This window comes from Bombus vosnesenskii, unplaced genomic scaffold (genome assembly GCF_011952255.1).
Source record: "Bombus vosnesenskii isolate JDL3184/JDL3185 unplaced genomic scaffold, Bvos_JDL3184-5_v1.1 scf7180000013264, whole genome shotgun sequence".
NCBI classification, from domain to species: Eukaryota; Metazoa; Arthropoda; class Insecta; order Hymenoptera; family Apidae; genus Bombus; species Bombus vosnesenskii.
The window spans coordinates 2,751,669-2,775,081 of NW_022882924.1; the positions used below are offsets into that span (position 1 = coordinate 2,751,669).

A 23,413-nucleotide genomic window follows, 5' to 3' on the forward strand; every position below is an offset into this window, starting at 1 on the left:
CAGCGAAGGCAACAATTGCCAAGACAAGCACGTTGATCACGCTTATCGTTCCTTAATTCCTATGAAATCTCGCGCGTTATGCAATCTAGTGCCGCCTTCTCGTCGACCGAGGAATTTTTTTCTTGCGCGTGGACGCGCTTGACCGAGACGAGCTGTTTAAGGTCAATGTCGAGGTGGATCGATCCAACATATCCAACATCCGATATTCGGCCTGGCTGATTTGATCGATCGTACACCGATTCGCATTAACATGCAGTGATACTTACGAGAAACAGGAAACCCGGTAACGAGGAAACTACCATCGCTGCGAGCTCATCTTATTACGCACGCACCACAATCTAGTCGATGTGCTCGTGCAACATCCTGATCGGAATCTTCGTTTCCACGTGTACATGGTATGGGATAAAATAAAGCCAACAAATGGTAGATATATTCGATATCGCGTGGTAATGAACGTTAGGGTGCTCGTACAATGTTAACGATGTTATTAAGCAATAATGTTAGTCGATGAAGAACAAGTTTAGGTTGTAGATTTCTACTACACAAACAGATCGTTGTACATAATTCGACAATGCTTTGTACAATTCATTTATAAATCTTCGTTTCGCTATCAATCCTCGTTACTACGCGATAATTTATTTGCTAGTAGTACTAATGAATTAAGAATCGTAGGGATTGGGAAATGTAGGTTGTAGATTTCTGTTACACAAACATAGTGTTACATAAACGTTGTAGCTTTAGAATCTTTAAACCTGCGTAATTTGTAAAATTCACTCGTAAATCTTCGTTTCATTAGCGAATTTGTTACCAATTTATTAATACATAATGTTTCACTCGTGATTTATGAAATTTCGCTAAAATATTAGTTCAAGCGTGTGACAGGTTCCAGATATATTTTCTGTTCGTTCCACTTATGTTAGGTTTCTTTTTTCTTCTAACACGTAATCCTTAAATCACAACAATTGGTTCCACTTGGACGTCTGTTCGGATCAATTTTCACGATGATGGAACATCGAAGGTATGTAAGGCAATGTGAAAGATCCTTACAGAAAAACGGACGCTGTTCAAGGATCTAGTTTTATTGTTGGCGCGGGCATTTCTGTGCGAAAACACGCAGGGTTTCTTCTCGTCGCGTATATCCGCGCGAACCGATAATCAAGCGGCAACCTCGAACGCGAGTTGTTATTTTCGAATAGGAAGCGAGCGTTTCCGTGTGCATGGCGAGTACACGCGAGAAAGGAGACGCAAGAAAACCGAACGGGTCTGCGTACGGACAGAGAGAAAAAATCTGCGCGTCGCTATAAAAGCGCGAGCGTTATTTATTTTATTCTTGTTTTCTGGCTGGCGCCAGCTGATCGTCGTCATATGGGATCCGCGCAATTAAAGATTCAATTTCGCATGAAATTATAGTTATCCAGTCTGGGGAAAATGATGTGTTATTACAGGCCTGCTCGGTCTGTTCCGTTCTTCGTTCGCTGATGACTTCTTTCGATCCGCGAACATTTGTCACGGGCAAAAAGTCTTTGTAAAACAAAGTCTCAGTAAAACGCAATTGAAACCGTAACGCATAACGCGTACCACGTCTACGAGAAGTATTTCTGGAGACATCTTTAACAAGCGCAGGTAATAAGGAATTTTTTGATTCGTTAGGGCGATACATATAAAGCATCAAATTTCCTCAAACGCAAACTTGCTAATGAACGAACCAAGATTAACGTCTTTTTTGCTCAAATGCAAATTTACGTTCAATTAGCAATTGATTTCGGTCACAGCGTATTGATACGAATCGGCGCCGCATAGATTAACGATAGATTAACGAGTTCGAACGACTTTGTTAGAAAGGCAGAGCTTCGATGGAGCGCAACAACAGTAACCGCATCAATCTTTACGTGCATAAGTTAACTTTGCACGGGGATTGAATGCGATGCAGGTTGAAAGGAGATTCACCGTATGCAAATTGACGATCGATTGTCGAGACCGTGGGGTGAATTATACCCATGTTGGCCGACATTATGGCTAACAAAGGCAGGGCTGGCACCGCCATCATCCGAATGCTTTACGAGCCAATGTAATAATCAAACGATCCAGAAAGTCGCAGCTCGTGAGTATTCATCTCTGCCTACGTTCGAAAGTATCGAATCGGTTTTCTTCTATTCAGCTCGTATGCGAGTATACAACGTTCTATCGTTATTGTTCTAAGATTGATTCTAATCGCGAGAACTTACGTCGTCGATGCACGTCGTGGCAATTTACGTATTAGAATTTTAGATCGCGATACAAAATGCATCTAATCGATCTTGTTTGGAAAACGGAAATTCCTTTCAGGTTTATATCGACGGTAGCGTTATTACGACATATGACAAATTCTGATCAATGAACGTAATTCGTAATACATGTCGCAGCAAGGCCATGGATAGCCGCATCGCGCGAATGGCAATGCGACCAGCAAGATAAATAACAAAAGACGACGAAGGCGTCTTCAGTCTGGCAATTATATCGAAGCGAAAGGTGGATGGTTTTGATCAAACCTTGAACGTTCGTGCGAAGAGATTTTCTCGCGATGCGCGATGCTCATCGTGTAGCCACATACTCGGTTGCACAACCAGCCCGGAAACGCTTTATTGGTGGTTAATTGTTTGCATTGTTATCTGGCGTCGACATAACGGTTATGGAAATTCCGCGGAAAAAAACGAAATTGCCTTTCTAAGTAAATCACGATCTCTCGCTTTAAACTATGTTTCATCCTGTTTCTAACGCTAACGAGATATAATAGTGAAATATACGCTTGAATACAAAATTAAATATAAAACTCGTAGGAAAGAAATCGGAGCGAAGGGCGTATGAAAAAATATATAAGGCAAGGAGAAGGATAAAGATTCATCCATATATTCTATGGAAAGGTATTAAAATCTTAAAAAATTCCCTGTTGGGAATCAAATTTTCATCCCGATATCAAATTTTTATAAAAAATAAAACGAATGAAACGCGTGACTGACTAAGTAGTTAACTGTTCGTTAATCTACGGACTACAGATATATATATTTGAAGCTTGTATTTATTTTCTATTCACTTCCTTATGAAGTAAAAAAGATTTAATCTTTTATCGAAGCGAGCATCTCTTACGCATCCAATTTCATTATGACATTATAATTGCGAGATTCTTATGATTCACGGCGATGATAGGTTTCGCACGATTAATTTTACTTTCAAAGCGGCACTACACTCGGTTGGTTTAGCATTGCTACAGTGTTTACAATTTCTATTTTCGTGTTACGTAAGTGCATCGGAACAAACAGTTTTATCTGTCAGTGTGATTTTCCTTAAAAATATCTACAAAAAGGGGGAAAGAAAAATATGCAAGTATAAAGTAAAAACATACATTTTTAATTCCTATATAAGTAACGCAGATATAATATACGCTTTTAATAGCTAAAGTTTCAGGTATGGGTACGGTTGTTTGAAGTTCAAAGTATTTGCAAATACGTAAAACCTTTTCGCGCCATTGAATTTATTTGTATCGATTATAGGTAGCGCTATTTCTAACTTCCTCGTTTGGTAATCTATAAGCAATAGGTAATATTGTAAATGACATTAAAATGTTAAAAAAATCCAGAGAACTTCATCGAGGCTTAAGATAAAAAGATATATTAGTTGATATATCTATTTTATATTTTGTCAATGTTTATATATTTTTGTGTACGGTACCTTTTTATATATTTTCTTATTACAGGTATCGGTCGATATCATCGAAGCGATCTCCGACTATAACTCCACGTTCTATGGGTAAGGTAGAATCGGTAAAGCGACTTGTTTCATTGGCAAGACTGACATTTTACGTTCGCCATTTTGTTAACGGTCGATATTTTTTGACGCGTGAGATTTTATTCGTCTTAACTTTTATTGTCTAATTGCTTCTTATCAAAAGTTTAAAACTTCGGTACAAATAAACTTCTACAATTCGCAATTATAGGAAGTAAGATAGGAAAGCACTTGTTTTTACATTTTTCTTATTTCTTTTCTTTGTTTATAGTTTTATTTTCTATTCTCCCAGTTTATAAGATCTTCGCAAGAAAAGCAATTTTCAACTTGATCTTCGAATGAGCGAATACATTAGTTTAATACTGAATATGGCCACAAGGTGGCGGACGTTATTATGAGTTTGTCCTGGCTTGATATCTGTTCTATATTTTGTCAAGGTTTATATATTTTTGTGGTTCTTTGTTAATTTGTTAACCTCAATCATTTCAAATATTTCTATAACGTGTGTTCAAACGTTCAGTTTCTTAAATATTTTTCATCAAACACTCTCATCTTTGTGAACAAGTACATTTTATCATTTCTATTCGATGTACACTTCGTTTGACAATAAAAGTTTGTATATGGAGGATTCTAACCTATCACGAAACTTCCTGTACGCATGTCAGAGTGGAGACTTATCAAGAGTGGAAAAACTCGTATCGAAACACGACATTCAGGATTGGACACACTTCAGACACACGACTTCCGGTGACACTGCGTTACATCTTGCCACCCGCGAGGGTCATTTGAATATCGTTCGATACCTATGCGAGAATTTCAAGGGACCAGATTTTAGAGTGAACGTCGCCAGTAGAGATACGAAAAGACCGCTGCATGAAGCGGCGCAGTTTGCTCGTAGCGATATACTCAAATATTTAATTGGAAAAGGTATTTACCTTTCATTTGTGGCACTAATTTTATTTTATAATTATAAATATATCATTCGCAACGTTATTCTTGTTTGAAGGTGCAGATGTGGATGCCTTAAAACGCGCTGATTGGACACCGCTCATGCTGGCGTGTACGAAAACCGGAAGTGATGCCTATAAATGCATCGTAGCGCTTTTAGAGGCAAAAGCAAATCCGTTTTTGCGAAATAAAGATGGATGGACGTCGTTGCATCTAGTTTGTAGATCTGGCGATGAAAATGCTTTTGATTTGTTAGTAAATAAATTTGTCGAACGCATCGATGATCGAAGCAATAATGGTCGTAGTGTTATGCACATTGCTGGTAAGAATTCCTCCACAAAATATTTTTATATTATCAATGATATAGAAATGGCGTAATGCATAATTAGTATAAATATTTATAACTATGGATTATGAACCTGTTAAATGTACAGCATTTCACGGTCACGAGGGTTTAGTCAATCGTCTTATGGCTCTTAATACGAAACTTTTGAACGCGCGTGATTTCTCGGGATCTACTCCTCTTCACGAAGCGGTTAAAGGAGGTCACGTATCCGTCGCAAAACGATTAATTAATTTGGGAGCTGATATCAAAGCTAAAGACAACGCTAATCAGACTTTTTTACATATAGCAGCTATAATTGGAAATAGATTGGAATTGTAGTTGAAAAACTAATTTCAGTAGGAGATTTTTTAAAATAGACAAAAACGAGACACATTTTATTCAGAGATTGGTACACATTTATTTATCCTTTTTTCCTGTATCAGACAGTCTTAAAGAAGCATACAAAAATGAAGAAACGGAGGCTCTTAGTAGATCGGAGATACCTAGATTTTACATTCTTCTTGTTCGTTTGTGTTCTTCTCTTTTTCTTCTTCTTCCTCTTCTTCTGCTTGTTGTTCGGTGTTCCTCTTCCTTTTCATTTGTCAGCGTGCGCAGGCAGGCGATGATTCACAGGAAATCTACGCGCTTAATTACGTGCTAAAACCGTGTCCGCATACTTCTTTCTCTTTCTTTAATTACGTTCGTTAAATATCACTTACAAAGAGAGAACATAAATGGTAAAGATCACAGAATTTTCACGAATCCTATGTGAACATGAATCGTGCGTCGGTTTGTCCAAAAATTCTGTAATACGACCGATACTGCTTCGTGCCTTTGGGTAAAACGGTTCAGAAAAAAGCCGATTCGAAAAATATTCCGACGCTTTGAGAGGATGGCTGCGGGTGGGGAAGGGATATTTTTGAGATGATCGGTGGAGTGTGCACACGTGGATGCATGTATATGTGGGCGTAGTGCGTTTCTATCTCCGCGGATTGACTTTCTGCGATTGCTTCAAATTTCCTTTCTCTGGCCGCCCCGATACAATTTTTTTCATTTTCTCTTTCCTTTCTTTCTTTTTCCTTTGCACGCAAAACGAAAGCTTAGCCGCTAAATATATCGAGGGACGACTCGATCGTGGTTCGTTTGGAAACTCGTTTACGCGAGTATGCTGCTGCATACAAGAGAACAAGGACGAAAAGTAAAGAGAGACAGCACACACGATTTGAAAGGAACATCTCGAGATTGGACAGTACGGACAGGTGTACTCGATCAGAGAAAAGATCAGCTTCGCGCCTATTTTGTCGCGTGAAAAGAGGAGAAGGATGGAGATCAAGGGCGAGGGGTTTGAGAAAGGAGGGGGGAGGGAAGAGGATATTTATATTTATAAAACGGCTAAGGATAAAACATGCACTGTATATCTGTCCATCTGATTAACTGCTTGCACATTTTCATTCTTAATCATTCCCCTTCTTTTCTCCAATCTTTTTTTCCCCTCTCTTCAGCTTTTGTCTAACGTTCGTGTTCTTAGTTTGTTCCTTTCTCCCGACTTTCCATTCGTTCAAGTAACAGTAACCTAACGCACGGGACGAGTGCTTGAATTCATATTATTTTTTCTTTTTTACATTCCCTCCTTCTCTCATCGAACCTACGTATTTATCGTCCTTTCTTCTCTCTTTTTTTTTGTTTGTTCTTTTATTCATTTGTCGTTTACTTCTCTTTAGTGGAGTTCGTTTATAAATATCCAAAGATTACTTGGGCTCTCATTTAATATTGTTTTTTTTTGTTTGTTTTACTTCCTCGCTTAATTTATTTACACATTAACTAATTACGCTTGGGACTTAAGTTAAATCGCGTCACGCGTCCGCCATCACGATAATAGTCACTGTAATATCCACTACTTACTAATAACTTGTCTTATCTAAATGTATTCTTTTCTGTTTTCACATCGATCGTCTCGGTCGCCTCCTTCTTGTTCTCTCTCTCTCTCTCTCTCTCTCTCTCCCCCTTTCGTTCTTTACCTCTTTCTCTCATTTCCTCATGCACACATAATTCTCTCTCTCTCTCTCGCTCTCTCTCTCTCTCTTTTCCATTTACATTACAACGTGTTCAACATGTACAAAGCCCTATTTACATTATGTACACCTCATTTCGAGAATTTCCCAATGATAATGCTTCTATCTCTCTCACTCTCCTCTTTCGCACGCAACAATCTCTTAAACCAGTGCGTCTTCTTTCCTTTCTGTGGCCGCCGGTTACGCCGTTGTCGATGCTTAGAAAGTAAAGAAGAAAAAAAAAAAAGAAAAGGAATAAAGGAAAGACAAATAGAAAAGAAGGAAAAAGAAGACAGACGGAAAATTACGTAAATTCGTAAATCGATTGCCTATTCACCAGGCACGTTTGCGCTCGAAGTTGTTCCCGTCTACTTGGCTCGTACACCTTTTATTTTATCTCTTTCAATTACGATAAGTCGAACGGATGGAATGTAGCTGCGTTTACGATTATATCCGATAATAGTCGTTCCGTGGGCAAGACCTTTCGCTTGTACAAAAATTCATAGAACTAAGCCCCGCCGCGTCGTGGACAGAGCGTTGGAGGACGTTCGCGAGACGCGACGACACAATCGTCGAGGGATACAAAAACCTTTCGCCCCGAGAAATACTTTGGAATCACGGGATTTAACAATCGTGTTTCGAAAAATGTAACATGCGCTTCCGTGATTCGCGTTCACCGGAGCGCGCGTCGAGAAATAAAATCTTAACGAGTTAAAACGTACAACGTCGTCGCGCACCGTAACGTACCGTAAAATTTGTTAAAGTTTAAGAGCAACCGCACCAGAGTTTTAAACGTGAAACAACGCGAGTCCAATCTTCGTTTCTGATATCGTTCAAGCTTGTCCGTGTATCTCGATTGCGATTCGATACAGTTTGATTTTCGCGATACTCGGTGCGTTGCTCTGTAATTGACGGAAAATGATATCTCGCGGTTGATTGTTGCTTATCGTGACGACGAAGGAATGTAAAAGTGGAACGAAAAGATGTCGAAGAAAGCGTGCGAAGTTATCGACGCTGGAATACACGGTTCCGATGGCTGTTGTTGAACGGCAACGATTCGATACGCGACGACCGAGAAACGCGCGTACAGAGTTCACGTATTTATTCGCTACGGGCAAGAAACGAGACGGCAGAATTTTCATGGCATTGGAAATTATATACACATACTCGATAGGGTTACACATTTTCGTTCTACCTTTAACATCGTGGACAAAAACGGTTTTCAGATGCTTGACTGTCATCTCAAGCTACGCTTGTGCGAAGGGTCTTCTAAACAGGAAAAACCAAGATAACCGCGAACGGGTTTTCACGCGATGCCAGAGTGAGCAATTACGTTTCATAGAAATCGGAGGAAACGTTCGTAACGCTTAATATAGCTACGCTGGTACCCTTAAAACGCTGTTTATCGCTATTTTAATAATTCGCCTATAGATTTATTCGTCTTAACGTACGATTTGCCGGAGAGAAGGATCACGGCCGGCCCGGCTGAGCAGAGAAATAAATTAAAGAAAAAGGAAACGACGAAACGCTGTTCAACCGAGAGAAAGACTATATTGAATTCACTGTGTTCGCGTGCGCCCTTTCTCGTTTAGGCAAATTTAAACTTCCATCGATTTAAACATAATTTAACAGGCTTCCGTTCGCGTACAACCGTAATAACACAATTAAAGAACAAAAGCTTGGTAAAAGAAGAACCTTGTCCCGTCAATTAGTCAATCCAACATATCTTTCTCCAGTCAGAAATGGAGAAGTTAGATGAGGAAGTCGGATGTTCCGGGAAACGAACATCGAGCCATTGATGACGTGTTTCAGAGCTCGACGTTCGTTCGTCTAATATATACGCTTACGCTCGTCGACGATGGATCTTCTTTGCAAGCAGAAAATGTCGTCGATCGATTCGACCACCGAACGACGGCGATTCGTTCGATCTATCTCGTTTTGATACGATCATCTTCGATCCGTAATTACGTCCGAACGATCGCGCGTCACCGATCGTCGATCTCGACACGACCGCTAATTACACATTAGATAACACTCACGGATGATAAAAAATAAATAGCGCGCGGGTTCCCTTAGTTACATATTAGATTACGCGGTTACGACATATACCTTTTTGTTCTTTAAAAAATAGTAAAAAACAGTGACTAAGTTTTTTTCGCTTTTTCCACGTCGCTCGGAAAATCGCTTTGTATCACTATATATATATATTTATATTTATATATATATATATATACTTGTTTCGTATAACTCTCACCCACCTTCTCTCTCTCTCTTTCTCTCTCCTCGTATTTTCTATATATATGTATATATATAAATATAATATCGTTACTGTATACATACATATACATTTATATATATATATATAATTTTTTTTATTTATAAAAATAACATTCTGAGACTAAAACGTAACGTTCCAAAGCAATATACATTGATGAGCTGGCTGGGACGACCGATAAAGGTACTTTTAACCGCTGAATTTACCTTTCCCCGGGAGGAAATTTCAAGTTTTCAATCATCGAAACTCGCTCGAAACGAACACGCGCGCCCCTTTCTTCTCCGGAACTCGAAGATCCTTTTTCCTTCTATCTCGCGAAGATACTGTCTGCATCTTTTGACAGATCGTGTCGCACGGAATTTTTCACGAAAGCAGTCTTAAGACTTTAGAAGTAACTCTACGATGCGACTAATGTAACGCGATAATGATTAATCGAAGTAAGCGTTGATCGATTATTAAGTAACTTTAGTTTTCTTCTACGTTCCGTGGCGAGGTCGGTTATCGATCAGCGCACCTGCGATATGTCGCTGCTCTCCGGTTCGATGAAAGCGGAGACGTTTGCAAGGAAACACGGGCTTCAGATTCCTTTATCGAGTCGTCGCCGATTTCCTTCGGGGATTCAAATCGAATTCTCGTCGGTTCGACACTCGTTAACGAACGATTTTCACGCCTCCGCGGCCAAACCTTTCCCCATTCGATCTCGATATGTCTGTTATTTTTCATATTATCCACGAATCACTTTCGTTAACGAGCAAAGCCAGCATCGACGAAACGATCGAGCAGAAAATCTTCTCTCGATTTGTCAACGCGTACGAGAACAGGCTTCGAGGATACAATCGACGACGAACGAGAACATCGTGCTGAAGAACGCAAGGAAATTAATTCGCTCTGATATCGTTACACTTACTTACGAGCGTATATACGATAACTTCTCGTTCGGGTCGTTTACAATCCGCACGTGTACCTCGAAACCTCGAGCTCTGTAAGCGCTCTCCTAGCAAAATCTTAGCGATCTAAGAGGACTCGTCACGTTTTATCGTTTTCCGTACGACATCGCATTTTCCACTCTGTCAGTGAGCCAATCCCGAAAAGCCGAGCACAGCTTCGACGGTACAACGACGATCGATTAACTTCAACAAGAGGTCCATATCGAATAATTCACGCTATCGTACACAGATGTTCGACGTTTCGTCACACATTCGCATGGTTCTAGTTCTGGAGACGACAGACACGTCCGTTTCGCGTGGACTTCCGCCATTGGTTGCACGCAATTCCCGAGTAAACGGATATGGAAACACAACAAAGGAGGTTCGGGGCCATCTTCGTAGATCGGCCCGCTTATGGCTATAGAACGCGGCAATCATCGGGCTCCAGGTCGATCGGTCGCGTTCATGTTTGAGCTAGTGACGCGTTGTCGTCGTTCGTAACTCGTTCATCCGGTCGAACGTAGCTCGAGACGCGTCGGTTGTTCCGGAGTGATGGTTTTCTTCAGTGAGGAACCGCCATACACGTCGCGTTAAACAGAAGATCGCCATCGTCGTAGTCATCGACGATATCTCTAACTTGGCGTGTTGAGGACGCGACCCTATAACATTCACGAACTACGCGTTGCTTCGATCGTTCCTCCGTCGATGGCCACGAAACGCGGCGTCTCGACCGCAAGGAGCGCATCCATCGTCCTCGTGCAGGAAGACGAAGAGGACGACAGGATCCTGCCAGTGGAGAGCGTTCTAACACTCGCTGTAGGAAGGCGGTGGCATTCCGCGCCCGGTATACATGTCCGTTTGCGGCTGCAGATGACAGACGACCGTGTGTCCATCTAGAACCGCGACTGTTCTCGTGTGATCTGGCTGAGGCGGTATACCGTAACTGGCCGGAAGTCGGGGCAGCTCGCCACGTTCGTACCATGCTTGCTGCTTTCGTAGCTTCTCCCAGCAAGTGTTCAGGGTCCTCTCGAACGCAGGACTGTACTCTGACGCGTCGCAATGGATATTTCCTCCGCCGCCACGGTCCGTCAACGTTTGCCCGTAATGCATCAGATTTCTATCGGTGGCCGGCGAGTATGGGATCAGCGGTCTGTGATCACCGTAACTTCTCGACGATTGTCTGCTCATGTCGCTTTGCCTTCTGCCGTCCTCGTCGGACATGTCCGACACTTGAATCTCACCGCCTCCGCCGCCACCGCCGCGCTCGATCTCTTCGTAAACTGGTTCGTCCTCGTTCGTCAAATCCCGCGGAAGATGTACGTGTTGACCGTGATGGGCGTGCAGCTGATGATGAGCTGGCCCGTTACTACGACCGTCCATGATCTCCGTGTATTTATGTTTGTACGGTATCGCAGTCCTTCGGCCACCACCGCCGCCTCCGGTAGTCCTGTTGCCGCTCATCTCGTTGTTCTCGTTCATTCCTCTCGCTCCGCGGTTTCGTCCGGAGTGTCCCAGGGTCAGGGTATTGTGTGTCCTAGGCGAGTCTTCTTGCTCGGAGCCACCATGGCCGGAGTCACGGGAATACGATTTAAAAGAAATGTTCTGCGGGAGAGACAGATACGTTTAAGTAACCGCAGGTTGACGATGGTTCGAGGGATTTGATGAAATTTGATGGTCTGATAAATAACATAAAGTGACTTGGCGTGTAACTTGGTATGTACGAGGAATGGGGTTGTGAGTGCGTGAACGATGATCTTCGGTATTTCTGGAATGGCTTTTTAAGTCGAATTTAGAATTAGACAAACGAGGAATTCTTTAGAGAAAGAGCTCGCAAGAGAAAATGACGAATCAAGTAAATCGAATCGAAGCGATTTTAATTTTGTAATATTACCTACGTTTGAATTGGTAATTAGAACGTCTCTTGAAGGATTTTGTTCATTTTATATTTACTAGCTGATTAATTATAAATCTTTTTTCTTTTTCTTCTTCCCATATCTGCGACTATTTGATTATAATTCGATATTCATCGTAAACCTACAAGTTCCCTTTTTAGAAAGCTCTTCGATTATTAATTTAACTCGCAGAAATGCAAGGATCTCGTTCGCACGACACCTACGAATTATAAATAGGGAAGGGTCGATGAGTCTCATCGAAGATCCACCTCGATGACCTCGGGAACGTTTTACAAAATTCACGAGCTCGCATGCATGGTCGAAGGAACGAGCGAGAAGATCCGTTACGTGCTGTATGATGATATGTACAAAGGCTATGATCATAAGGGCACGTTCATAGTATCATTCTGTCACTACTGAACGAAAACGTAAAAAACACACACAACGAGCTACGCGCCCCGTACGAAAATAAACACGTTCATCTTTGACAAAACTGAATATGGTCTTGTGTCTTTCAGTGTACCTATATACATTCTCCAGGATCATCGTCGAATTCGAAACCACGAAAATATTTTCTTTCCAGGATCATATACTTTAAACGACGAAAGACGCCATCGTCTCTCAATTTTCTTGTATCTTTCTCGAATTTTCTTTCGTCGATCGACTTGGAGGTTTCGAAAACGAAATGATCGCGATGACACAGAGAACGAGAAGGGAGGAAAAAGGGGGGAACGCAAGCTCTCGTCCGACGAATATGTTCCACCGGAAACGGGTTTCCCCACACCTCCATGCGATTTCGAAGCGTCGGGTCTGGTCGAACCACGAGGTGTCCTCTAAGTGTGCAAAATGTGTTTTTCTAGGTGCTTGTCAAGTAAGGATCGAAGAAACGTAACGAAAAAGAATGGAAGAGACGCGTTGAAAAACTAAAAACATAAAAAGAGAATGAACGTAAAAAGAAAAATAAAAACCATGGCACACCATGCAGTCAATTAGAGAAACAATGGCAGAAGAACATAGTGAGAGAAAGGAAAAAGTTCGATCGAAACAATACACGACACGAGCGAGCGAGCGAGCGAGCGAGCGAGTGAGCGAGCCTTTTTCTTAGCTGCGGTGAATTAGTTACCTTCCACATGAGGTTTTTGTTAAGGTGGCCCCAAGTGGCGGTGGCAGATTTGGGGATATTGGGAGCTGAGGGTAAGAAGGCGTGACGGGCGTATGGCAGGGTGGCCACGATGTGAGCCTCTGTTGGAGAGGATTCACGTGGCACTGTAACTGCCGGCTGCCTATCGACAATCGCCCAGCTTCGACCGGACGCCAAGTACTGGAAAAATCGAACCATTCGCCGTTCCCTCTTAACCCTTCGTTTACTGATACGCAAGGGGATGATCGAGTGTTGTGTCCTTTTTCATGAATCAGCGTATATGTGTGAATCGTTTGGGGGATGTCATTTGAAATATTCTTATGGGGCCGTGTGTTTACGATGATTTGATGTAGTATTTGGACGACTGTTATCCATCGTCAATTACGCAATTCGGGAGTCATATTGTAATTGGAAATTACGTCGGGTCGAGGTTGTTATGTCCATGTAGTACAATGCACGAGAGTATAGTACTCTTGGTCCACGATACTGGAAAGATCAAGTGATTAATATCGAGGACATACCTGACACGGTGAATAACAGTGAAATACGATATTAAGAGAATATTAAAGCGTCGAATAAAAGATCGTAATTAATTTTAAATATTCGATTATAAAAGTATCGCAATTTACCAGTAAACAAAGGGTTGCTCGAATGTCACGAAACCTTCGACAAAACACCCTGCTCCGTAATTCCTCGCATCCTTCTACGTATAATCTAGACAAAATTCCACACGTTCTCCGTCACCGGGAACTTTCTTCTTTCTCAAGAGTTCCCTTCGAAACTAATTAACCCAGCAACGCGAGGTTGTTCGTGACAAATACGGGCCGGTGCGATCGTTCTCGTCGCCAGGGGGACGGATTAGTCGGATTTCGTGTGACACGGTTTAAAAAGAGCCTCCGACCCATCGGAAGCGACGCGCACACGGAAGATACGGACGGGGTAAATCCGACGATATCTGACGGAACTGCGATACTCGCCGTAAGTGTGGCGGATTTAACTCGTACACGGGCAAATCTACGGCGAAACGGACTGAGATACGCGACGTCAGCACGCACACCCCGACCTCGTGCGTGTTTAGCGTTGGGACGATACGCGACCACACCTGTTTTCCGGCCGTGCGTGAACGACGATGAACCACCGACTTTAGATCAAGATTTTTTCCGCTTTCGATGAAACGTCGAAATAAGGACGAGTGACGGATTTTGGAAATTTATCGCTTTTCTCGTCCTTTATGTTTAACCGAGAAGAATTTTGTTTTTATTACGTTTCTCGAATATCCCGAAGAGCTTCCAATGAATTTTCTGTTCTTTTACCAAGTTAAGGTAATCGTCGTCTGAGCTTACCCAACAGATTTTTAGCTTTTACTACGTTTTACGAATAGTTTCGGATAGCTCTGGATGATTTTTGAATCCGTCAAGACACTTTTCCATTTTTAAGCAATATCGAGTTACAATAATAATTGAGATTAGTAAATGCACGAACAATTGTCGAAAAATCATTTGATCTTTAAGTGTTTTTACGTTGGAAAGGTTCTAGATTATCGATTCGTTGGTATTCCTTTGAAGCGAGAAGGCAACACGATGGAGCAAGGTGAGATGCGACAGAGATCGTGGCGCGGGGAGAACGAGTCTTCTTTGTTTTCTTACTGTCTGTAATGAGGTAACGTCGGGAACCGGCTCCTCGTTTGCGCGGCTGACGTGCAACCGTGCCGAGACTGGGCCGTCTGTATCAGAGAGGAAATAGCGTAATACCGATCATCGTGATGGCGTTTCACCGACCCATCGAATAAAATTACCATCGTGCAACTTGTAAAACCGGCTTTGATCAAACCGTTCTCCTTCTAATGGGAACGCACCACTTTTCCACGTTCGCTCGGCTAATTATGGATTTTCGCGTTCTCGTGCTTTGCAGTTAAAGAACGTGAAGCGTCTCCGAGTTGTTGGAGCGCGAGCTGGATCGTTAGAGGCTTCGATGATCCGTATTACCCTATCCTTGCCTCTCGTCGCGCGAATGTGCACCTGGTGTTAATTAGCGAAAACGCACAGAGCAAGGGGAGAGAAAAAAAAAATAGGAAAAAAAAAAGACGATGTGTCTGTTTATCCATGTGTGTATGTCTGCGTATGTGTGTGAGTGTGTCTGCGTGTATGCAGAGAGCAAAAGTAGTCGAGAATAGTGTGCGAGTGTGTATGTGTGTACGTTGCGAAGGAGGTGTGAGAGAGATGTGAATCGGATCGGTTCGACGAGGTCTTTTCTCGCCTTTACGGTTTTCTTCAGTCTTCGCGGTCATGTAACCGATCGTGTGATAGGTGAGTAGTCTAAAGAGCGTCTCGACGCGTGTGAACACGTACGTTTGTCCGACTGTGAACCGAACCGAGGCCGTTGATCGAAAGGCGCAGAAATATGTATTTTCGAAAGGGAACGAAGAGAAGAGTCAATTCGAGCGCTTTTCGATCGAACGATCGCTTGACAGCAAGCGGCTTAAAGATATTTTTGGACTGCGTGGACAGAATTCGACGAATGAGGAGGATATATAGGATAAGATAAAATCTATAGCTATGGCATAGATCGCAAAAGTATTTTTTATACGTATTTCAATAAGTACGTATATTAATCGTATTCTGTCCACGCGGGCGGCTAAAAACAATATTCGCTCGTACATTACGAATCTTTCTGAACGTATACTTCCTTCATGTTCTACGGAAATTCGTTTAAACTTCTTTAATGATAGTATTACCGGTGGGCTCACGCATCAGTGCCTCCAGAGTAAAAAGGAGTCGATAAGCGACAAACAGGTTTGCGAGGAAGCCATGGCTGATTTGCTAGAGCAGATGCTATTCGATGGAATGTGGGACCTGTCTTTTTAACCTTGCAATGGAAACTGCCAACATTTTCCTTATACTTTACGTTTTACATATAGGAAATATAGAAGCGTGTCCAACGGTATCTTGTTAAAATTTCAACTGCATATAAAAAATGAAAATTTTGTTAACTCTATATGTACACATACAAGGCAAATGATTAAATCTTTGATAATATAAATAATATCGAACGTTTTAGCTAACACAGCAATATTAAAGTCTCTATCTACAACCATGCGCATTGTTGGCGTTAATTCAGCATGGATACCGACGCGCCTCGTTTTAGGGTGATAAAACATTGAGCAGACAGAGAATGGACGCAGGCTGAAAGTGTTGCAAATAGCAGTCAGTCGTCAAAGGCGCAGCTGCGAAACCGATTGTATAAATCATCGATGTTACAGATTCGTTATGTTTCTCGTGCGTGTACCGGTCCGTAGCGAAGAGTTTCATTAACGTTCCGGAAACATCATCTGAAATAAATGGCGAGCCGTGCAACGTCGGCTTGTTTCCACGTGCGTTGCAATAAAAGTAGGTCTCGATCTGGCGAGACGTGGGAACAAAAGGAAGGGAATAGGGTACAAAGTAGCCAGCAACCGCGTTACACCAAACCCAGAGCCAGATAAGAAGCACGAAAATCACCATTGTTAGTAGGAGGTCTTGCAAATAGTACGTTCGCGTGTTTACAGGTGTGCAAAAGTCGAGCGAGAGAGCGTGCCATGTACTTTTCGCCTGGTGCTCGAAGACCAATGCTATGCTTACCGCGACGAGAATTTTCTCTCGTTTCGTTCTTTCTCGTTTTTGTCGCTTGTCGCGATCGACACCGTTTTCTTTCCTTTTTTCCCCTTTCCACTCAGGGTTGAAACAAGAACCGATATCGTGAATATCGATACAGAGAGATAGAGAGAGAGAGAGGGGGGGGGGGGACAATACGAATACAAATTTATCGAGAATCGTGATATTACGAAACACGGTTTTTATTTCTTTGGTTTCCCGAGTTTCGCAGTACGTTTGAATTGAAAGCACGAATTTTTTAATATCTCCCGCGCGCGTTCGAGCTCAACGTTGACAATTATACAACTCAAAAAAAAAAGGCACATCGTGCAACCGTACGAGTGCCGTTTGTTTTTGCGAAAACCACGAGGCACGTGCGTTGCGAGCCGTTCTAAAATTCGGTGAATTTACACCGGCGCGTCACTGACAAATTCATGAACAAACGCAGCGGATAAAAAAAGAAACAAGCAACGTGAAAAGGCAAAAAAAAAAAAAAAAGAAAAGAGAGGTGACAACGATATGCAATTATATAATCGTCATAGCAAATGTCGTTTATCATTTTTAGTCGATTTGTGTCTAGTAATGTCCACTAAATCCGATAAATTCAGCCGACGATTGGCAATAAAGTTTTACGGAGAACATAACAACGGTGCGATCGCGCATATTATAGCTCGCTGTGTGGTTATCGTTTCATCTACAACCGAGTATCGTTGTTTTATCATACAAATCTACGGCATGACCACGTTCAATCATGTCACCTATCTCTCTCTCTCTCTCCCTCTCTTTTTCTCTTTTACTGTTCCTCCAAACCAACCCCTGAATATCATTCTTCGCATGCTCTCTTCTCTCCCTATTCCCTATTCTGACTCCCTGAATATATACATCTGCCTGTCTCTCTCATTCTCTTTTTTCTCTCTAAATTTTCTTCGCAGCAAGCGCGATAGAGCCGAAAGAGTCGAACGGTTCACGGTTAAATGCCGTTTTAGCTCATCCCGTTCCAGAACCAGCTTTTCGAGGCGGACGAAGAGACTCTCGGTGACGTTAAAAAAGTGTTTCTGGCACGCGTCGCTTTTGAGCGGAACGCGCGGCCATTCGAAACGAATCTCCCTCGACTAGGAGGGTCGAGGACACCCACTTCACAATTTATCCTGCAACAGACTTGGGGTAACACATTAAAAAAAAAAAAAAGAACACGAAGAAGGAGAAGAAGAGAGACGACAAAAGGAAGGTAGCTGGAGGGCGCTATTTCGAAGATGATACAACGACGCGGTTGCGTTAGCATACACGAGCGAACAGAGTCGAGGGTGGTAGACATGTTGCTGGTTAAACGTTTAACTAGTTTCGAAAGCCCTCCATTTCCTATGATACTGTCTTTAAATACTAATCACAGAGAAAATCTGTTGCCTTTGTAAAGCGTACCTTCGTAAATCTTTACGAAGTCATTAGGAAGTGATAATTGTTAAAAAAGAGACTACCGTTTTGGATGAATAAGAGATTTATATCGAGAGAAGAAGAGGGTGCACGGCACACAGCCAACGATTGCGAAAGTCTCGTGATCGTTTGGTGGAACGGTGACAGTGGGTGCATCGTTAAATTGAAGAGGAAGGTCCGGCCTTCAAAGGGTCACGTAGTAGCGGTCGTTAGAACCGCAACGGAAACCATTCTTCTTAATCGCGTGGATGATCGTGCAACGAACAAGAAAACACGAGTGCTTGGTTGATGTCGCGGTCGGTCGTCGACGACGGACGAAAGAATTCGCCCGATAAAGGTGCAAGAACCTTCGTGTAGTTATCAACTCGAAAAGCTGGCTGGCGTTCATGTAACGAGCGACAGAATGGCGTAGAGGGAGTGTGTTATTAATTCCAGTACTATTAATTATACTTGCGTTACTGGCAGAAAGCGATAGTCGAAAGTAAAGAATAACAAGAAGAAAAAAAAATAATGACGGGGTAATAGATGGTGAATAAAGAAGAACAGATGAGAATCAGTTATCGAGTCAAAGACAAATAGAGCTAGTTAGAAAGAAAAAGAGAGAGAGAGAAAGAGAGAGTGACCTATTTTCGTTCGTTCTCCTCCTTCAAAAAATATTCCCTCTTTTGATCGTATGTTTTCACATTTTCTCCCGCGCGACAGACATACGGTTGTCAAAAACTGTTCGAACAACCGTTACGAAGAAAGAAATTGGTTTTTTTTTTCTCGGTTTGGTGTAGAAGCGGCTATCGGATACCTTGCTGAGCGGGATGCCTATTGTGGTTGCTAGGTGCCATCATGTGCATCTGGTGTGCCCCGACCGGCGACCTCAGCGACAAATTGTTCAGGTTCACGTTTATCGAAAGATTCGTATTGTTACAGGCGGCGGTCAGGTTGTTGTGATTGTTCGGCGGTGACGTGGTCGTTGTTGTACCCACATTGGAGGCGGCGTGCGGCGACAATCCGGAGCTATCGGTCGTCGGCGCCGACGGATTCGACGAGGTGTTGTGAGAGGCGAAGTCCTTGCCTCCATTAGCACCACCGGCGCCGCCGCTGGTACCGGAAGAGCCGCCGGAGCTTCCGGCCACCGTCTTCGAGCACCTGAGGCACTTGGGCAGCCAGGAGTGGCGGCGCACGAACTTCCTGTATTCCTTCCTCACCTGCAATGGCGAAGCAAACCCACCCCCCGAACGAAAGGTTTTTTTTTAACGGTGCACAAAGAACCAAGGCAAGTGCGAGCGCGCGTTCGTTTCTCGTTCGTTCACGTATGAATAATAATAACAATTAAAAGAAAGAAAAAAAAAAAAGGAAAACGAATTGAAAAGTAAAGTATGATATAATCTTCCAGGATGACGATGATGATATACTTTAACGATGAACATATACTTTGATATATTGAGAAACATGAATATGTGATCGAGTTTATGAAGCATTGGTGCTGAATTTACAGATAAATTAGGAAAAGAGCGGTGCATCCTGCAGTGGCAACCAAAATATAAACGTTGTTCAAATGAAAAGGAAGAAGATAACTGAATATAACGAGCTGCAAATCAAGCTACAGGATCCCGGTTAATTCGACAAATAAACGTGGGTGATTTTCGATTGCCACAGCACTTTATTTGAGACATCATTTGTTGTCATCGTGTTCTGTTTTGCGAGATACCATTACGATGTTTAGACTGCGTTTAACATGATTCCTGTCAAATGATCCTCTTGCTTATGGAGTTACTTGCTACTTATATAATACGAAGAATCCGCTTTCGTACATAGTGCATCGAATTCTTATGTTACAAGATCCTTGACTCGTGAATAATTGTGTTAACTATAAACCTTACGATAGAAACAGTTTTACAATTCTCATTATATAAAGTTCCGATTCGACAATTGCTTTCTTACTTTCCTTTAAACTTCGCGTTGACATTGCTTCTTGCTCTCGAAACGTTTCGCGGTTTGCTCGATACAAAATTGAAAAATATACGCAATATAATCAACCGAATAAATTAACATCCTGTTTTGTTTTTAATAATAATAATTATCGTAAATAATTGGTAACATTCTCTCGCAATAATTTTTCCCGCTGTTTAAGATGCCACTCGAATTTCGTTGATTTCATTAACGATAAGAATGCACGACGAAAGATGAAAGAATGAAGGATGATTCAACGAGGCGTTCTAAACGTTGGAACGCGCGTTAACAACACCAGAGAGTTTAAAGTAAGGTGGACGTTTGGACCCCGACGTATTCCCTTACCTTCTCGTTCTGAACGCAATGGAACACAAAGATAAACAGCCCCTGCAGACTATTCAATATGGTGAAGATGTACGCCATCACGACGGATTCTTGGTTCAAGTAGAGAAGCCCGAAGGTCCAGGTGAGTCCCAGTAGAAATACTAAGACGATCGCTCCTCTCAGCCATGCCCTAGTCAGAAAATATCGTTCGATGAGTCACATTGAAGCTAAAAATCTCAAGAACAAGATAATCGCGAGCGATGCTTAAAGGAACGTGAACGAGAGCTATGTGAAGTTATCGGTATGAGGGATTTAGAGAAAAAAATACAAGAAAAAAAAGGTAACGAAGAGAGTGGGGGAGGGGGGGGGGGTGAAAGGAAACGATCTCTTTAGTCTCGTGCCATTGAAAGAATTAAGAGTAACGTGCTAAATGATCGATGATGGTGTGACTTTAATTCTAATAATTCCAATGCTACATTTGTCACGTTCTTATCGAAATGGAGCGGCGAGAACACGGAAGATTATCAGGAGACGGTGTTATGCACCGCAGTGCACGCAACATTTCGAGCTGCGCGATGCTAACGTGTACTACTAATGTTGCTCGTTTCTACACGCGTGCGCGTGTCGTGTACACACTCTTCAACAAAAGCATTAGCATCGTTAATGTTCTCGCGAGTCTCGAAAGCGGCTGGCGTCCTATAAGCATCGCACACAATGTTACTATTTCTTACTTCTTTCCTCCTTCTCCGTATCGACGTTCTTACTATTTTTTCGCTTTTTCTTTTCTTTTCTTTTCTTTTCTTTCCTAGTTCCTGATCTATTAGAAACGATCAAGACTGCGGATCTACGGGAGGATCGGGTACACGAACTACACAGGTAGGCGGGTGTTTATTACTTCTAATCTCGCGCGTATACACTAAGCTACTCTCAAATCAGGCCTTATACCGGAAACTAAAGGATAAATACGGCATGCGGTTTAAGTCGTCGTATATGTACTCAGAGGAAAGGCAAACAGCGTGATGTAACTAAGAAATTCGGAGAATATCGATCGTCGCCACGTGTCAAGCATTATCACGAGGATACCACGCTACTTAAGCCATTGATAATTGCAAATTGCCCAGGCTTTTCTAAACCGATACAAAATAATATAACAATGAGGATAATAACATTTGCGATTCCAGTGAGTCACACGATCAATGATCGTTCGATTAAACGATCAGCGTGACCTTGTTTTTCCCGTGAACAGACTATGTACTACGTTCTACGTTCTACAGTCGCAAAAAAAAAAAAAAAGAAAAAATGATAAAATGAAACAATTATCGTATCAGTAGCTTTGAATTATTAACGAAAAAGAAACAAGAGAAAACAGTGAACTTGTTAAATGAAAGAATGGTGAAATTAAAGGCATGTGAAACGACGATTAGTAATAGAATGATGTAACGGTGAATGAACGAGATGTGGGTAATAATAAAAATTGGTAAATATCTTACAAGTGCGCTTGCAATTTGTTGGGAAGAGCATTCTCTTCCTTTCCACTACCAACCAACCACGCCATGCAGAAGAATGTAGAACAGTGTAGACAGAAGTGGGTAGAAGATTTAATACAAAAATGAAACAAGACAGCAAAGTTAGGTGATTGTTCCGGCACCATTTTAATTAATTGATTATTAAGAAAAAAAAAAGACAACTTGTTGTTTCGCTAGTGCAGTACTCGATTCGTATTACTATACGTTATATACCTGCGTTAGTACAATAGAACATTTAGATACGTTCGAATTATTCGAAAGGAAAATAATGAAAATGAAGTACAAAAAGAACGTAGAATGATTAAAAACGGGGAGAAAAACGAAACATAAAGAGAGAGAACGATTTTTTACGATAAAGCAATTTCGATAATAAAACGAGTCGAGTTTGCACGAGAATTTAACTACCGTCACCAACATTTTCGTACAGAAATTTATCAAGTTAATTAAATATTACTATCTCTCTCTTCATTCGACATAGTTTTGCCCGTTTCATTGAAATCACAGAAAACACAGAACGCAGGCTAATTATCATCGTACTCGTTCGATTGTTCGTGCGTCTAATTTCTCGTTGAAGCATGACTCGACTGTGACGGCATTTTTAATCACATGTGATACATACTTATTAACGAACGTTAGCGATACATGTATGTAATAGATATACATGTATATTATTTATATATATATATATATAGAACGATACCCATATAGTACCTAAGATTTATAGCAATACAAGTGGTGTGTCGAACGAACGGAAATCTTGCGATCATTCCAACACAGTAAATTAATAAAACGGAAATATATAGAAACGAAAAGAACTCAGCATGGCCGCCAAAAAGATGCGTGACAATAAAAGACTCTCTTTCGGGAGATATCTTTAAGCAAGTAAAGCTTGCGAACGTGAACCGAAAGCACCAAACAAACATTTGGATTCTACTCGACGATAGGATTGATATATCTCGAATGTGTTAACGGACGGACTCGATCGATTACTTTAATATAGAGATACATAATATATATGTACAAATTCATTTGTTACGTTTCTCGTATTTACGGACAAACCCTGGAATTTCTAGGCTTACCTTGCGCTGGCCAATCGAGAGTGCTCCTTACTCTTCATCGCTACGGTCGTGTTTGCGTGCCGGCACATCATATAAATCGCCATCGATAGGAATACCAAGTTTGCCTAACAAGAAAACCGGATAACAGCTTCTGTATTGAACTTATTCTAAGAATAGAATATAT

At 41.8% G+C, this 23,413-nt stretch overlaps 2 protein-coding genes and 1 long non-coding RNA gene across 8 annotated transcripts in view; 2 read left to right on the forward strand and 1 right to left on the reverse strand.

Moving 5' to 3' along the window:
• The first annotated feature begins 4,201 nt into the window (after positions 1-4,201).
• LOC117241353 (ankyrin repeat domain-containing protein 16-like) lies at positions 4,202-5,669 on the forward strand. Its single transcript, XM_033507295.1, has 3 exons — positions 4,202-4,686; positions 4,766-5,029; positions 5,142-5,669. The coding sequence occupies exons 1-3, from the start codon at positions 4,347-4,349 to the stop codon at positions 5,369-5,371; spliced, it is 834 nt and encodes a 277-aa protein (XP_033363186.1). The 5' UTR covers positions 4,202-4,346; the 3' UTR covers positions 5,372-5,669.
• A 3,780-nt stretch (positions 5,670-9,449) lies between these two features.
• LOC117241320 (latrophilin Cirl-like) overlaps positions 9,450-23,413 on the reverse strand; it is a 358,814-nt gene continuing 344,850 nt past the window's right edge. For 2 of the 6 annotated variants that reach the window (XM_033507275.1, XM_033507282.1), the window contains exons 12-17: positions 23,251-23,354; positions 22,136-22,180; positions 20,667-20,835; positions 19,355-19,576; positions 13,300-13,497; positions 9,450-11,886 (exon numbers count right to left, since the gene is read on the reverse strand). In XM_033507275.1, coding sequence (XP_033363166.1) covers positions 11,089-11,886; positions 13,300-13,497; positions 19,355-19,576; positions 20,667-20,835; positions 22,136-22,180; positions 23,251-23,354 — 1,536 coding nt within the window. In that variant the 3' untranslated portion in view covers positions 9,450-11,088. The remainder of the gene's footprint in view (positions 11,887-13,299; positions 13,498-19,354; positions 19,577-20,666; positions 20,836-22,135; positions 22,181-23,250; positions 23,355-23,413) is intronic. The other 4 variants (XM_033507271.1, XM_033507280.1, XM_033507286.1 and 1 more) reach the window with 3 other exon arrangements.
• On the forward strand, positions 19,569-23,381 carry LOC117241360. The gene is made up of 3 exons (XR_004494962.1): positions 19,569-20,003; positions 20,503-21,521; positions 23,245-23,381. It is a non-coding gene; the product is annotated as an uncharacterized LOC117241360 (long non-coding RNA).

Excerpts from the sequence above, each read along its gene's own strand:
- LOC117241353 (XM_033507295.1), top strand. The coding sequence starts at position 4,347 with ATGTACACTTCGTTTGACAATAAAAGTTTGTATATGGAGGATTCTAAC. Across the intron at positions 4,687-4,765 it reads CAAATATTTAATTGGAAAAG|GTGCAGATGTGGATGCCTTA; the intron begins GTATTTACCTTT and ends TCTTGTTTGAAG. Across the intron at positions 5,030-5,141 it reads TAGTGTTATGCACATTGCTG|CATTTCACGGTCACGAGGGT; the intron begins GTAAGAATTCCT and ends TTAAATGTACAG.